Source organism: Gasterosteus aculeatus, chromosome 2 (assembly GCF_964276395.1).
Source record: "Gasterosteus aculeatus chromosome 2, fGasAcu3.hap1.1, whole genome shotgun sequence".
NCBI classification, from domain to species: Eukaryota; Metazoa; Chordata; class Actinopteri; order Perciformes; family Gasterosteidae; genus Gasterosteus; species Gasterosteus aculeatus.
The window spans coordinates 5,890,899-5,908,128 of record NC_135689.1 but is presented as its reverse complement, the minus strand read 5'-3'; the positions used below and the strand labels follow the sequence as shown (position 1 = coordinate 5,908,128).

Sequence of the window (17,230 nt, the reverse complement as noted above, 5' to 3'; positions counted from 1 at the left end):
CAGATGTCAAGCCGCTGTCGACTCAAACAAATCTTTGCCACCTCAGCTGTACATCCTCGGCCCACACGCGCACACACACACACACACACACACCCAGACGCACAGCAGCTCCCCAGGTAACACGCTGCTGTGAAACGAATCCAGCAAATGAGAGAAGAAATCCTTCCTGGAGAAAACCAACGGGGTAATTCTTCCCCGTCCAGAAAAATCAATGGCAACCTGTATTTGTTTGAGAGCACCGTGCACCGTAGACGCAGAGAGCACTGAGGCGGTTGACTGCAGCTCACCTTTGCTCACGTGTCGAAAATCACTAGATTCTTCCCACATGACTGATGATGTGCTGGTATGTGCGCTAATTCCTATGTTGTGTGTTAACATGGAAACTTAACGTCATCCTGCAGCGAGCGCAATCGACATGGGGGAGCGTCTCCCTGTTTGTTTTGGCTGGACCGCGCTGTGGGATGTTTGCATAAAACGGAGCCCCAGTGAAAACATTATCACCCGTTCGGCAGGAATTATTCACGCCCTTTGCTCAATCCGAACACGACTCCCCAGACCTCAGACGTCGACAGCTGATAAAGGTTAAACAGAGGACGAGGCCAGAGGATATTGCCCCGGAGGTCGTTTTGCAACTGACACTTTCACTCCTGTTTGCTTCCCTCCACAGCTCCTTCGCCATGTCCAAGACAGCCGTGAGGAAGCTGCACTGGCGGTCCAAGGTGCTGGACACCTTCGTCCCCTTGCTCGACCCGTCGGGGGAGCCGGGCGTCGCCATCGGCGGAGGAGCAGATTTCGGAGAGTTTCCTTTTGTCACGTCGGCTCCGGGCGGCGGACTCACAGTGGGGGACATCATCCTAGAGATTGGGGGAACACCGGTGTTGGGGATGACATTGGGAGACGTCCGCGGCGTCCTCAACTCCTGCCCTCATCCGATCCGCGCCAAAACCGTGTCACCAGGTACGACTATTGTTTTGATGGAGGAGTAATCATTCCCACGGCCTCTCGCTTTGCTAATGCCATTTAGTTATTACACGTCTCCTGTAACAGTGCCGAAAATCTTCCCTCCCTATTGCTGTTTGTGTTTTGCTCGATTGCTCCTACACCTCATCGGACTGCACCCAAAAATCCGCCGCACTGGCGTCCGAGCTGTCATCCAAAACATTGTTACTCAATAATCCTCAGCCGACTCCTACACGCCAAATCGGCAGCCTGTGGCATTTTGACGCGGCTTGGCCCTCGTCAATCAGTCTGGCATATGTCAAGGCGATCGGTCAATATGTGGGCAGCAGGTCAAAACCTCCCCGATGACACGTGACAAGAGTGTGGCGATAAAGTTGTCTGTCACCGGCGGGAGGCCTTGGCGCGTAGAGCGCAAGGCCGGGGGAACGGATGTCTTTGTTGGCGCTGAGCGGTGCAGTATGTCACCGGAGTGTCACCTGAACGCCGCCGCTGATGGCCTCGCTTGCCTGATTGATGGCTGACTCGGCCGCAGGGTGTAAATGGGGACCTCTGATCCCGGTTCCTCTGCTGGCTGGTGGATCCATTATCATTTCCCGAAGCCGGTCCGCCGGGCAGCTTGATTGCGCGTCGCGCGGGCAGTGATGGATGAGGTGATGTGGCGCGCCGCTGTGGCAGACCTCCTCCCACCCTTTGCTACAACTCGCTCTCAAATACAAGACGCGAGGCTGCACTCCCCAGAGAGCAGTATTACTACGCTAATACTGGTACTATGCGGTCAAAAAGTAGTAATACCATTGGTCCATCACATTTAGTGATTTGACAAGTTTCCTTCGGTGGTTTCGGCGTCACCCGAATAGCTTTTCTTTGGTATTATTTTAACCGTGACAACCATCTCCTTTGCGTCGATGGCAGCATGAAATGATGGTGAGATCTGAATTTTGCACTTCAACAGCAGCTGTTTCAAAACACAATGAACAAAAAGCCCATCGTGTTCCCTAAAGAGGCAGCTGGCGAAGGTTCAGTCCTGTGTGCGTGCAGATGACTGCCTCCAGCGATAAAGTTATACCGCTGTGACGTTTTTAATAGCCACGCTATCCAGGTTGCTTCTGGGCAGAGCCGCTGTAGCAGAAGGCGGGGGCGAGGGGAGGGTGGATAGCTGGGCGTCGGCCTGGAAGGGAAGCACCGACGGAGCGGTCGTCTGTCACGCCCGAGCCGCTCCCGGCCCCCACGATCCATAACGTCAAGTGACCCGTCACCAGGGGCCCGTAAAGCACTTGAGACGATATTGAGGGAAAAGATGGAGGACGCTTTGCCCCGCTGACAGCCTCAACTGTTGCGTCGACAGGCATTGACCCACAGGTAGTCCATGTGTGCGCGCGGGGCGTCGGGTGAAACACACTTCACGTGCAGGATCTACGCGGGGTGATGTCAGATCAGTAGGCGTGAACGCGGAAGCCTGGGTTGTTAAATGGTAGTGTTAAATCAAGTAGAGATTAAAATAGACTCCTGTGCTTGTGCTTACTGAGCTGATTTCTTAATGCCTCCCCTCTCCTCCCCCCCCCCCCTCACCCTACCTTCTCTCTCTTTCTCTCTCTCTCTCTCTCTCTCTCTCTGCTTGTTCCTCACTTCCCTCAGGCTCCACATTGTGCAAGGACCTCAGGTTGTTTCTGAGCAAGTGTTTCACGCCCGGTTCAGTGGACAGCCAACTTCAGCAGGTCATCCGAGAGAACCTCTACCTCCGGGCGGTGCCCTGTGAGTCCCATTTGCTGCTTTTATCCCTGCCTTCAAAACCCTGTTTCTCTCTATATGCGCTGTGTTTGTATGTTGTACATCAGTACGTGCTTTGAGTCTCCCGTGCAAATCAATTTCATGTTTCATGTTTCACGTTTAAGACAAATATTAAAGTACATTTGTATCATTCTCATCATATTGATCCATCCAGGCACATCTCGCTTAAAGGGGAAGGTTTGGTATTTTTCAACCTGGACCATATTTCCCGTGTCTCAGTGTGTCAAAGTGACTAATGGAGATACGAATTTCTGCAGATAGCAGCCACTAAACGGGCAGCTGCGATATTAGTTTTTGCCACAGAGTGATGAATCTTTCTTACCCTTTGCTTTCTGTTTGTTATAGAGTTTATTGTGTTGGAGAACAGAAACCACGACTTAGTGCTATCTAAAAGATTTTCGGTGTCGTGGCTAAATATTTAGCTAACTTTGACATGTGGATGTGGAGCAACTACAAAAAGACAAACAAACAAGCAAAAAGTAAAAAACATAAATTTGTAAAATCCTTTCCATGAGCCTAGTGGAGTGGATCATTTATTTTTAAATGGTCGGCACTATAAAAAAAACAGTCCTGGCTGAAAAAATACTGAAGTTCCGGGCGTCATTCATTTTGATCAACACATCATGTTGTTGCCTATATGAGAATAACTTGGTGTTAATTGGCCCACAGATCCGTTTCCCACCCTTCAATGTTGCTACTGTATGCAAGCAGAACTGTAAAATAATTGACACGTTTTACGAAGTGAGACAGAAGAATAAATGTGCAACCCGTTTGGACATTTCCATAGCAACACTCTGTATGGCGACCGGGTTTATCCTCAATGGCAGCCCCCCCTTTGCAAATCCTGACCCTTGAGCTCCAGCCTATTACTTTGTTTGGGTGGTGGTAAGACGGTATTAAATGTGATGGTTATTGTATTTGACAGGTTATTTTTATCAGCGCAGCTTCTGTATCATCCGCTCAAAAAAGAGGCCCATAGTCTACTCCACACCGGCAGTTTCATGCTGATGCTTACGCATCGAGCACAATGGCAGCCAAAGGCAGCTAGTTGTAGTACATCTGTTGCTGTCTTAATCCTCTGTAGTGTGACGTCACTGGAGAGCGCAAGAGGATAGAGCAGCCGTCGCAGGGCTTTTCTGAGAACAGATCTACGCTTCTGATGTAATTTCAGGTCCGGCGCCGTTGTGTTTCGTGTTTTTTTATCTTCCTGCGCAGGTGGTGGTACGCAGGAGACGGACCACCTTGTGTGTGTTCGCAGTCTTAACCTTGTGCAGCCACGTGGTTGTTGCTAATCTCTCCTTTAGTCCGGGAAGTAGGTCATGTGGGACGGTCTGCCACCATGACACACGACCCACCCGCTGCTAGAATAAGATAAATAAAAAAAATGTAAAAAACTATTCCTCTTCACGTGTGACATGCATATTTGTGTTGTGTTAAAATCGCAGCTTCGATGCCATGAAGCTTTGCGTTACTCGGCCCCTGCGCGTGTGCATCTCGAAGCAGCTGCGCAGGGAGTTAATTGTCCAAACAAATGTCCATTTAGCCATTTCACATTTAAGAGGGTTGGCATTTAACCGTTTATAAAAACGTGTAAGTGGGTGTTTGCTGAATACACTGTGCGTCCTGGGTCCATGCTGTAATTGTCCGGCCTTTTCCTGCCCACCTTTGAGAACTACTTCCCATCTTTGAGTTTTGTCTTTTGAGTGACAGCAAGGCGGGCTCAGCCCAGCGGGTGTTTAATCCTCTGATCTGCTGGAGATGTCCCGGCAAGATGCCGTTGTTCTCGTGCTGATTCTGAACGCACTGACACTCGCTCGATACCCGAGACGGCCCGGAAACCTTCCCGTCTCTTTTCTCGGACCACTCGTAGATATACAGGAGCGGGTACATATATATTTCTTTGTCATTTTGTTGTTTTCCAATCGAGGAGGCCGCTGTGCTCCGTGCGGAGGAGGAGTTTTCATCAGTGGCTCATTGTGGCCCCCTTCAGGATCACATGTACGTTCCTCCTCTCTCAGGAGACTCTTTGCTGTGGTTTTTGTTATTTCCTCGCTAATCAAATCTAAGTGACCTGAGATAAGAATTAATCCGCCTCGATGGCTCACGAAGCATAGTTAAACCTTTTGATCGTTATATTACTGTTTAACGAAGCAAAGACTGAATGATGAGCCCTCAGATTTTTTTTTTAAGTTCAGCTACAATTATCCCCGTATCGCTCTGCTATTTAAAGAGTATGTCAGTTGCCGAATCCGTTTGATGAGGCAATGTTCTCTAGTGTTTGAGCTGCCACTGACTGCAATGAATATCATTACAAAGGCTCAATCCATAAAATGGAAATGAATGACAAAATTAAGTAAACGCAGGCTACAGTTTCAATAATCTAAAGAGGGAATTAAATTGTATCGGCCCCAAAGTGGAGGAGGGGCCCGACTGCAGTCTACGGGCGCTGTGTGCTCGTGCTGAGGCAGACGGGATGGTTACTCTGATTCTTTTGGGAGAGCAGGTAAATATGTAGTGTCCATGTGTCCAACCGTTATATACGACTCTAGGCCCTTCTCATTAACCCTCCCGACCTTTCCCATGCATGTTTGTATAATCGTACAAACCGTTTGTACACGTGCCCTTGGATGATTCAGAGCCAGTGTCGCGGGTTTCAAGGCCGTCTGTGTTTCTCTGTCGCCTCCATAAAGGACTTTTCTAATTGTCTTCAGAGTGAGTCTCAGAGATAAGAAAAATCATCATTTAGTTAATGTGCCCGCTCCGGCTTTGTCAGGCAGACTGTCTGCGGCCTTTTCAACTGTGAGATCATTTGTTAGCTATTTGTGGGCAATGATCTTGACAGACAGCTCTCTCTCTGGGTGTTGATACCGAGCGCTGTGTAATTACCTCTTCAATCCCAACCTCACCCCTTCTCCCTGGGAGGATTGGAGTGCGGCGCCTACGGGGACAAGAAGAAGATCAATTCCGTCCCCCCCCGCCAACATCTCATATAAATTTCCGAGGAAGGTGCATAGATAATGAGTTCCTGCCTCACACCACATCAGCTGGAGAGATACAACGTGTCCTGAGGGGAGGCGAAGAAGTACACACATGCCAGATGCCATTAGATTGATGATCAATTCTTTAATTTGACACAATTCTTTTCTCCTGATATTTGAGGATTCTGGTGGTGCAAACACAGCCGCCTCGCTGCAGCGTGGCACAAAGTGGATTGAACTCATTATACAGTATCATCAGGTGGAGTTGTTGTGGGCTATAATCACGGCGCAATCACATCAGCCCTGCAGCGTCCTAATGAGCCGGGAAGTGACTGTCAAATTTCTCTGGAGAAAACCGTCGCTTCTCCGGGAAGCAACAACGAGCCTAAACTAGAGCTCAAGATAAATAGTGATGGTCATTTTTTATCAATCAAAACAATAAAATAATTGACGTTTGCCACTATGTTGTCTTTGCATTGGCTCCTGTGATCAGAGCAAAACAGTTGAGCAACAGAATTTGAGGCCAGTGCCTCATCCTTTGTGCAGAAAACTCACTTTGTGCTACAGACAGAAGAGGTCAGGCTGATGGAGATGCTTCATGCTCTCCACTGATTGTGTATCTTACATTGTGAGTTGGCTGCAGAGTTTGTGTGAGTGTTAAGCGTGGGTTTTATGTGTGTGATTTGCGTGCATGTTCTCTGCAGTCCTTGCATGTGTCATCGTGCCTGGCAGAGCCGCTCCCAGGACAGCTGTGCATTAATCACGGGTTTTATGGGGTTTCTGGGTGTGACTCCCTCCTGCCGACCCCTCACTGACATCACATGCGCTCCTCCAGGAGAAGGACACCGATTTGTCCTCAGTTTGGGCTCGGTGTGGTTTTCGTCTTGGGAGAGGAATTGCTTGTCTCAAGGTCAGAGCGGGCGTCCTGTGGTTTAATTATCAAAAAAAATGAAACCATTCACGAGTCGCATAAAAAAATGTGACATATTTCACACAACATGCTCGAACGTGTATGAAATAGTGAGAGGATGTTTGCTAAAACATCAACAATCATTGAGACTCAGTGATTCTGGAATAAAGCTCTCGGTGCCCTGGTTTGGCCAAGGTCAGTGTCAATAATGACGACAGACCATCAATCATCATTCCAATAGTGATAGAAATACTTTAACAGTGTCTTTTTAATATAGAATTCTGTCATCATTGATTCCTTCATAATAAAGGTGGCCATGTAAATATCCACTGTCATCACTATGCTCTGCAAGGGTAAATTTTGGTTTTGTGGGTGGATGTTGACCTGCGACTGACTTTACATTAAGATCCAAATGCTTTTAAATGAAAGAGGTCACTTTTATCATCATAAAACCGGAATAGATCCATGAGATTGTTGCTCTTTCAGCAATCTCTGTATAATTTGTCAAACTGCAATGCTTGGGATATTTATAGTTTGCCAAGTTGTGTTTCGTTTATACACTAAGCATGATTTATGACCCAGGATGAGAGGAAAAGGCTGTAATTAATTGACGTGTCGTCTGGGCTCGAGCTAGCGGTGTTGCCACCATCATGGCTCAGATGCATGACATTATAATTCTTTCTGTCTCCCTCTCTTAGGTACAACCAGACAGCGTAGAGAAGGCGAAATCGCCGGCGTAGACTACAACTTTGTCACCATTGAGGAGTTCTTCTCCCTGGAGGAGTTGGGAGCGCTTCTCGAGAGTGGAAAGTTCAAAGGTGAGACTGACTCAATTGGCCGATTAGAATGTTTCAACACAAAAACAAGGGTTCAAATGTCAAGTTGTGGTTTCACAAGAGCCAATTGCTTATAAATATACAAAGACGTTGTCCTGATTTTTTTCCAGCTATAAGTCAGATTTGATATAGACCTAAATTGAACGAATGCATTATGGGTAAAGTTAGACGTGTCCCATCAACTATGGGAGAATATAACAAAACATTCCCCCTTTACAATCTAAGACCATTCTATGGACAAGACTAATCTCTAACTAAATGTATCTGCTGCTGGACGTCCGGAGATAAAACACGTCGACCGTTCGGAGGGAAAGTGCACTTTGTTATACGTGGACAGAGCTGGTCCATACATTAGGTTTACATACTTCATAAAGAGGTCGTCATTTGCCATTGCTTTACCCCCATTAATGCCATCAGGTGGTGCTCAGCTGGCATCTACGCTGCAGATCCCCCCTCAGGATCACAGTGCTGCCTCTGATTATAAAACTTCCATACATTAGCGTCCATAATTTCTATGAGATTAATAAGGGCAATAGACGTCATCCTTAGTTTGCCTCCCATGCGACATTGACGGACACATATCGGCAGCATTGTGCGCGCAGTAGACCCGCAGTAGCCCGCAGAACACCGCAGTAAATGGTGACGGCTGGTGACCTTGTTGTGGAGTTCAGTAATCTAATGTTTCCCCTCGGCCCATTCGGATGTCCGTGCGCCAAGTGGAGGGGTGGAGGCAATTGAATTTCTTCTTTAGCAGCTGGAGCAGATGGCCAGAACAAACCGAATATACAGAATACATGTGATCGGGAGAGACGTGATTCACCGGCATGCAGGCGTGTAGTATGTTAGTCAGCTGCTGAATAACTGAACAGGAAATATTTTATTTCTAATAGCAGATTGCAATTCACCAGCATTGCAGAACGTGTGATGTTGCTGACCAACATTCGTCATTTTGTACAGTTGTTTTTAATTACATGCAATGCTTTTTTGGCCTCTCAGGTAATTACTACGGCACGCCTCGGCCCGTTCACATCAGTGCAGAGAGCCCCCCCATCACCTATCAGGAACACCGCAACCTTCTCAGAAACTTCCGCACACGCAGCAAATCCCTCAGCAACCTGGAGAAGGCTGCCGAGGACGGCGAGAACAGCGAGGAAGACTCAGGTCTGTCAGGCAAGTACATCTAAATCTCAAATACGTGGGGGAGGGCGGGCAAGGTCATATATACAGTATACAGTGGAGTATTACATAGTCACTGGGAGCATTTAAAAGACATATTGAGGCCCTAAAATGTAGCTCCACACTGCATTGCCCCTCTATCTATAGCTCCTGTCGCTGATACCCAAATCAATCAATCATTATCACGATTAGTATGCTCTAAACTCTCAGTGGGCTGCAGCCTCATCGATCGCTGGATCACCTCCAGAAGAAGGTTGGGCTGCCTGAGGTATGCAGGCAAGGAGGCAAGCAAGGCAAGTGTGCACATATGGAAGTGGGGAAAGTCACGTGACAAGGAAGCAGAAAGAGCTCGAATTAAATCCCATTTTTCACACAGCCAAAACACGGTCATTACAGAATTTTTTTACTTTTTCTATTTTAGATGTAATGGATGACATGCAGTACTATTTTTGAAGCTTTAAATAGCTTATTAATCCCCGGTGGTAGACGGCATATTCAGATACTTTATTCATTCAAATTGCAATACGCTGAAGTAGCGAAGTAAAATCAAACAAAACACTCGTCTGGCAGGATAATGTCGTCACCTGGTAGTCAAAGTCCCTCTAAAGGGGGTCAGAGAGGGGGTCATCGCGAGACTATTAATGGCGCTAGAAAGGATCTGCTATTCTGCCACAAAATGTGTGTTCACTTTTGCTAACTTTCTCCCTCTTTGTGGATACTATTCTCCATCATGACAGAATATTGGTTGAAAAAAGTGATAAGGGCCCTAAACTAAAATATTTTTTTGAAATCACAAGCAAAAACAAAGCGCACATAAAAGCAGGCACAGTACCTCAAACTGCACTTTCTGCCCCTGTTAATCACATCATACATGCAGATAAAATAGTGAGGGCAGTGGTGGAGAGTTGGAGAAGAATCCAGAACGCATAAGCTGAACAGAAGGCGAGTGTGCGATTAGGTGGCTCAGGTAAGGGAGTGAGGGAGCGAGGCAGCGACATAAGGTGGCGATGGAGGCAGGCAGGGAGCCAGAATGGGGCCGCAGATAAAGGCAGAGTGGGAGGTGAGAAACGCAGGCGGGCAGAGATCCAGATCGTCAGAGACGTGCTGTGAACAGGAGAGGTGGGGCGGCCCGGCTCCGAGGAGTGAGTTTGGGATTCCGGCGGGATGCAGACTGAGTGAGCCCCCCTATCTGCTGAGTCATGGTACGAAGTGATGCCATTTGGGCGCATTGGCTTCGTCAGCACTTGCACGGCGGGACTCAGGTGGCGCCGTGTTGTGTCGTACATCTCTCGGATCCGGGCTGGAGCTCACACCTGAAGGACGGCTACAAGGACATACAGGCCAAAAAAAAAAAAAAGTGCTTATTTTTCTTTTGCTGGTGATACGGCGGCATGCATGGTCACACACTCCGCCTCCACAGAGGGACGACGAAGCCGGCCAAGATGCTGACCTCGGGTCTTTTTTGCATGAAATCGTGTCACAGCTCAATTTAGATTTTGAAACACTCTTTCCTGTCACTGTACTCGCAGGAGGCTCTGCAGGTGTCGGCAGCAGCATCCCTACTAGCCATCGGTCCCCCGGGCGGCCTCGGGCATCCAGCCAGGGGGATGGGCGCGTTGTAGAGAACGGGATCGGCGGCGGTGCCGGCGTGAGAGGCGCGATGCCTGATCACTGGGAGCAGGCCTTCAGTGATACGGGAGAGTCTCACTACATAGAGTGAGTCTCGGTTCCGGTCCAGTTTTCAGGAATTGTTCAACATTTGGTGGAATAGGCTCATTCGGTTAGATCAGGAGATCAATACGGTTTTCCTATCTGGAAGATGGTTAGCTTATCCCAGCATCATAGCTGGAAGTGGAATCCAGTGGCCCTGGTTCTGTCTACAGGTGTGACTGAATTAAGATGATATATATGTTTGTTTAATCTGTAGTAAAACCAACCACGGTGGTCAACAATACAAAAAACACACTGTGCGAAAAGGGAATTGAAAATGAAAGGGAGTTTTTGTATGGATTAACAAAAAAAAAAAGACCAAAAGACAATATATTACTTTATATATTACAGGTTTGGATTAAAAGTGTGTCTGCTAAAATAAAATAATCCATCTATAAAAATAACTATTCGTTTAAACATGCTCTCAAAACAGCAAAGCTGCAATGCAATGTTGTCATGACAGTGGGAGGCATCTCGGTTCTACTTGTATTACACTCGGATGCTGTCGAATTATATCCAACACTATTACATTTCTGAAAATTGAATCTTCTCTTTTGTTTTCTTTGTCTCAATCAAGTCGCAACCACACGAGGACCTACTGGCGGAGTCGTCGAGGCTCGAGCAGAGAGGCTGCCTACAGAAACGAGTGTGAGCCTCTTTGTTTCCTGTCTTTTTTTTGTCTTCTTCTTTTCTGGATGTAATTACCGCGACGCTTGTGACACATTTGAACCGTGGAACAGCCCGAGTGGCGCATGTACATTCGTCAAGAATGAAACGGAAGTAAGCGACAGCGCCAGCTTGTTCGAGTCAAACGAGACGGAATGAGCTTTTTAGCTGAATGGAGACGTGTGAGTGATTAAGGCCTGAAGCTCGGGGGCCGCTGGCGGAGGGACGGCACGTGGACGACAACTTCATTTCATAATTATGGTCACATGATTCTCCGTTTAAAGGCCGAGGACGTGATCTACTTTTTGATGTCTGACTGACACGGCCGATTGCAAATTATAAGGAAGCCATCTGTTACTGTGCTGTGATTCCAGCTTGTCCCCCCGTGAGGTGCTGTATCTTTCCCTCACCAGCAGAAGGCGCTATAGTCTCCATTATGGCTTCAAAACATGCAGCTAAAATAAGAACATATTATGATGCAAAGTGAGATTTAGCAGTAAAAGGAAATCCCAGATTGCAGTGCTGAGTTGTGTCAATCTAAAGGATTATGTGGATGATTTAAAGCAGTCATGTTCTGTAATGGATTCTGCTTTAAATTGAACCTTTCTACTAAACACTTTGGTCTGCGTGTGTGTTGATTTATTTATAGGTATTATTTTATTGAAAGCCATCTGGTGATTGGTTTGCACGTTCTGAATCTCTCTCTCTCTTCCTTCACTACTAAACCCGTCATTTTGAACCATGGACTCGTAAAAGAACCCAGGACTTAAACTGTTGTCACTCATCTCTTTTCTCCGATTTTTCTCAGGTGTTTCTTAACATTTTTTTTTTTATAAATCTTTAATGCCTTGAAGATTTTCCTGATGTTTCCTTGGAGGTGAGCATCATCACTATCTCATCTGTGTATGTTTTTGGTTACTACCAGGGTTCACGGACCAGCCCGGGGAGCTCAGGGGTTTCCCCGTGCACACACATCTGACAAAGGGCTCCAGAGGGTTTGGTTTCAATATTGTCGGGGGCAGCCGGCCGAGAGAGTTCCTCCAGGTGTACAGTGTGACTGCAAGTGGACCCTCGGCTCTCAAAACAGGTATAAATACAATGAAACGGGGTCAATTACGGCGTCAGAAAGCCACGTGAGATGTGACAGGTGTGGGAAATGATAAAAGACGCATGCTCAGATTCTCAGGTTTTCCTGGAGTCTTTCAAAAAAAATGGGGGGAAATAAAACATTTTGAGCCGCAGAATGTTCTGACATCTCTCCAAGTTCTCTGTCTCCAATCGCCGGGACTCTGATCCGCCACATCGCAATCAGCCATTAATCCTCAGGACCGCTAAAACAAAGTCAAGCTATCATAACACAGCGCATATGCAACGGTACACATCCACTTCACACACACACACACACAGACTCAAGCAGGCGTATATGACCACTCTAGGAAGCAGCTGCACAAGCTGTCTCCGCAGGGGCTGATCTAGTTCATATCGGTTAATAGGTTTAGAGGGATTAGTTGTTTGGATTAGTCCACTTCCACACAAAACACACAGACAGTGTTTTCATTTGCAAACCCCATTTATCTGCACACTCAAACATATGAAACGGCTCAATCATGTAGTAGCATTTAAAAAACAATTTGACAAAATCCGTGTACTTTTGCTGCAGATGAACCAAAATGCACAAAGTATTAAAAAGTCTTGATCTGTCTTCCCGTGTGTTTTGTTCTCGCGCTTCATCAGCGGACATCCTGGTCTACATCAATGACGTCTGTGTGCTGGGAGTGTCCCACAAGGAGGTGGTGGAGATGCTCAAGTCGGTCCCCGTGGGCCACAGTGTGGACGTAGAGGTCAGGAGAGGTTACCCCATGCTCTACAACCCCGACGGTTGTCCCAAGCAGGACCCCAACCGACCCCCGACCACCACCCAGCCTCAGCCGCTTCACCAACTGCCTCGCCTGCCGACACCCACCCTCCACTTCGACTACGACGGGCTCCGCGGTGACGGCAGCTTCATGGAGCCCAGGGTGACTCTAGACGCCAACGGGAACGCCGTGTCCTTCGCCACCAGACAGTCGCCCTTATTCAGACGCTCCAGCGTGACCACCACTGCCTCGCCGTCGCCCGTGCGCCCTCCTCGCTCTATGAGAAGTTTGGCCAGGCTGCAGTCGTTTGACCCGACGCTCGCCAGCCAGAGCGACAGTGAAGTTGTTTCTGCCATCGGTTCACACAGGTGACACCAACACTTACAGGCCTTTGTGATGCCTTTTCAAAGTAATTCATTTAAATAATCAGCAGCTGTCCGCTGGGATTTGAAAGTGATTTTGAATCTTAAATTTACTTAATTAAGCAATTTTCAATTCATTTTTTTTCCAAGTTAGACATATTTCACATAATTACAGGCGGTAAGAAAATGATCCCTAAGATTTAACAAATAACGACTGACAGTTTTTGGTCCGTTTTACGAGTTATCTTTTAGTCAAATAATGAGAAAAGGCATCTTGTATTTAGTGTCTAATTAAGTTTTCTAGTGTGCCACTTGTTAGTAGAATAGCAAACATGAAGTCAGTTCTACAGAATTATTTTTGTATTTGGTTGGCGGCATTTGATCCCTGATCATCTTATACCAAACTGTAGTGTTTTACTACACAAGCTGCATGCAGTGTCACTGTTTTGATAACTAAGTAATCATTTCAAGATTAAATGGTACAATCTTAAGTGAGGATGCAGCCTTTTTATTTTTATTTCGACGAAACAAGAGTTTTTGTTGACTTTTTAGAGTGCGCTTCATTGATGGTGAAAAGAAGTTATCAGTTGCTGCCCTAAACATTTTGTCTCCTCCCGTTCTTTATCACCAGGGCATCAATGATCCGCAATCACAACAACAACTCCCTCTCGACGCCCCCTCACCCTTACCGCTACGGCACATTCAAGTCGTCCGAGAGCGACGTCTCCACCCTGTCGGGGTCGCGGCTTCCCCTGCCTCAGTCGCCGAGGAGGCCCCTGTCTTCTCCCGGCGGCCCCCTCAGCGCTCACTCCCGCCTCTTCAGACCGCACAGCTCCCACCTCAGACCTCCTCCCGCCCCCGACAGCCCCCGCCACTACCACTGCTTCAACAGTTTCCATGCCAACACCAGCCCCACCGCCAGCGCGAGCAGCGTGTCCTCCCCCGGGGGGGTGAGCGCGTGCAGCGGCGTTGGCGGTCTGAGCGGAGGGGAGCTGGTGCCGGTGGCCTTGGCCCAGACTGAAGGAGACCAAGGACTCGGCTTCAGTGTGACGGCCGGCGGTCAAGGAGGCCGGGTGACCATCGTGAACAGAGTGTGGGACAGGACGCAGTGCAGCTCCCTGCAGCCAGGGGACGCTATCGCCAAGATCAACGGAGCAGATGTTCAGAGTCTTACTTTCGGGCAGGTAAAGGGGGACCAAATGCGAGGGGAGTCATGAGAAGTAATGGGAACTAAGCGGAATTAATAGTTGATGTGTTTTTACTCCAAAGAAGACCATTTCTGGGAGTTGCTATTCATTTATTTGTGTGATTTCTTTTAGTCTTTAGTGGCCTGATGAGATCAAACTATCCTGCAGACCGCCAAAAAAAAAAAAGAAGAAAGTAGAGAAAGTCTGAAAAATAAACATTATTTGATGGACATAAACTCAAAAGGTGTCAAATACATCCAAAGAACCTGAAGATGAGACATGATTTATACTCTTGTTGGCAGGTACAGACAATTCTCCAGGAACACACCAGACAGGGAGAAGTCATCTTGTTGATTTACAGAGGAGGTAAATAATTCACATTCCTCGTAGGGTCGTTTATGTAACAAAAACAAGTCTCTCTCATTATCTTCTCGCTCATTATCAGGCATCTATCATTCAACCATCTCCCCCGGGTCTAATCGGAGGCTCCCCCCGCCTCTCCTCCACCCTCCTCCTCCACCCGTCGGTTCCGACATCTCCCCTGTGCTGCCGGAAGTGCTGCTCTTTCCCCGCACCTCCGTCAGCAACCCTTCCTCCCCGGCCCTGAAGCGCTCCTCGCTCATCCAGAGCACCAGCTTCTTGGAGTCGATTCCAGTGACGCTGACGATGGAACCCAACGACTGGATCAACACCGGCCTGGAGGACGAAGCGGGCGGCGGCCCGGGGCCCGACCCGGCCGTAGAGAGGCACCGCGGGGGACAAACTCGGCCGCTGCGCGGGTTCGACGTGGAGCTGAGGAGGAAGCCAGGAGAAGGCTTCGGGTTCGTCATTGCCTCTCAGGATGCGGCGAATGGAAAAGGTGAGAGCCGGTGGGGAAAAAAAACAAACCCTAACCTGGAAAACTGGTTTCATTTGGATGCCCTTGTGGACAGATGCACCATTAGGTGATTACGGATTAAAAACAGGTCACCACGGCCAGTTGGCCTCGAGCCAGCAGATGAGTCATGATGCGTCATCAACCCCTTTTCTCATGAGGTGCTTCTTCCCCAGGTCGATTTGTTAAAGGAAGTCTTTTGGGGTATCTGCTGTTCATCATGGATGGATCCATACGTAGCAAAGTATTCCAGAAGGTTTTTTCAGCTCTTCCTAGGGGGGAGCCCCAAGGCGTAAGCAGCCAGCTCCTCCGCAGGGCCTTTGAACAGTTGGATCTACCCGGGAAACTTCATAGCGAGGCCTCAAAGGAGCCGCGTCTCTACTACGAGCTCCCTTCGGATGTCTGAGGTCAAACCCTCGAGGAAACTCAGTCAAAGCGCATGACCCTGTGTGAGGTTTTGAACACAGACGTACTGGTAAATCGAGAGTTTCGCCGATCCCCCTCAGATCCCTCTTTAAAACAACCTAACACATAAAACCTACAAGATGTCACAATATTCCTTCGATAATAATGCAATAGTCTCTTCAGTTAAATTATCGCCTCTTTCTATCCCGCTCTTCTCCATCCGGCCCGACATGACGGAGCATTGAGGCTTGTTTATGATCCGCCCGGGAAGCGAACACATCCCGCCCTGATTAGCTGTTAGTGGAGTGCTTATGAATAGCCGGTTAACTGCAGCATCCCCGTGATGCATTACCCCCCCCCCCCGTCTCCCGCGTTGCATTGGCTGCCCTCTGTTCCAGTTTGATGCAGTCCAGTGTGCTTTACGGGCCGGGCGAACTCACAGTTGTTGTTTCCGTGGTGAGAAAAAGGTCGTAGGTTGTGGACCCTCCCTCCGTCTTCCTTTTCACTCACTGTCATGTGACAGAAGAGAGTCCCTGTTTCTCCTTATCGCATTTATCCTCTGTCATCACCTCTTCCCTCATCCCCTCATCAGGCTTCCCATCTCTCTCCCCCGCCCACTCCCCCCCCTCTCTTTCCTTTACTCTGCAGTAAAAGCAGTCAGTCTGGTTTTTGAAAAGATTAAAACTCTCCCCTCTCTTTCTATCTCTCTCCCTCCCTCCCTCCCTCTCTCCCTCCGCCTCCCACCTACCTCTCCATTGCTCTCCGAATGCTCGAGAGAAAAACCACGCTTAGCATTTCCTTCGCAGAGGAGCAACAGAGGGGGACAGCAAAACTGTGTTTTGGCTCCCATTGAACGCTGTAGGTTCATCTGAACACCTCCAAGCTGCCTGAAAAGGAATTTAGGATTTTATTTTTATTTTTATTTTTTTGCCTGCGCTCGCTAATCAAAGAGCCATGCTGGAGCGACTACAGTCTGCTTTGAAAACTGTGAAGGAGTCCAAACGTAATTATTTGTTTCACTTTTCATTTCATGTTTACTCGGATAAAAGGGGGAGGGTGCTGTTTTGGTGCAGTATTTCAAGTGGTCGTCATGAGAGAGAGAGGTTATAGTGCTGAAGTTTGCTCGTCAGGTGTTGACTTCTTTATGAAAGTTAGATCCACAGCTCACACGCTGTACTTGTCCGATGGTAATACTGAAAGTGCAAAGTGCTTTGTGGTTGTGTGGGTTTTTTTTTACAGCTTAAAGGATGACGAGGAAGACAAACATGTGAAAGGGCCATTTAAGATATTTTTAAACCCAGTCACACAAGTGGTCATCTGTGTGTTAGAGCCATTAGCGAGCCGCACAGGCAGCGAAGTGAATGGATTTAAACGACTGCGTCTGTCTCAGCAGTGCTGAGCTCAGCATCAACCACACCACTACCCCCTCAAGCTCAGCAGTGCTCTCCCCGGGCTCCCGTCATCATCAACTGGGCATCTGCAGGCTTCTGCTGCTGTTGGGAAGTCTGCACCGGCCGTGATG

At 48.0% G+C, this 17,230-nt stretch overlaps 1 protein-coding gene across 4 annotated transcripts in view; it reads left to right on the top strand.

Moving 5' to 3' along the window:
* The window catches only part of magixb (MAGI family member, X-linked b), a 32,132-nt gene that overhangs the window by 8,367 nt on the left and 6,535 nt on the right, over positions 1-17,230 (top strand). For 3 of the 4 annotated variants that reach the window (XM_040192316.2, XM_040192314.2, XM_040192318.2), the window contains exons 2-12: positions 668-957; positions 2,596-2,712; positions 7,335-7,454; positions 8,469-8,642; positions 10,178-10,364; positions 10,936-11,006; positions 11,950-12,111; positions 12,759-13,248; positions 13,874-14,426; positions 14,732-14,795; positions 14,875-15,288. In XM_040192316.2, the coding sequence (XP_040048250.2) occupies positions 678-957; positions 2,596-2,712; positions 7,335-7,454; positions 8,469-8,642; positions 10,178-10,364; positions 10,936-11,006; positions 11,950-12,111; positions 12,759-13,248; positions 13,874-14,426; positions 14,732-14,795; positions 14,875-15,288 (2,632 nt within the window). In that variant the 5' untranslated portion in view covers positions 668-677. The remainder of the gene's footprint in view (positions 1-667; positions 958-2,595; positions 2,713-7,334; positions 7,455-8,468; positions 8,643-10,177; positions 10,365-10,935; positions 11,007-11,949; positions 12,112-12,758; positions 13,249-13,873; positions 14,427-14,731; positions 14,796-14,874; positions 15,289-17,230) is intronic. The other variant, XM_040192315.2, reaches the window with a different exon arrangement.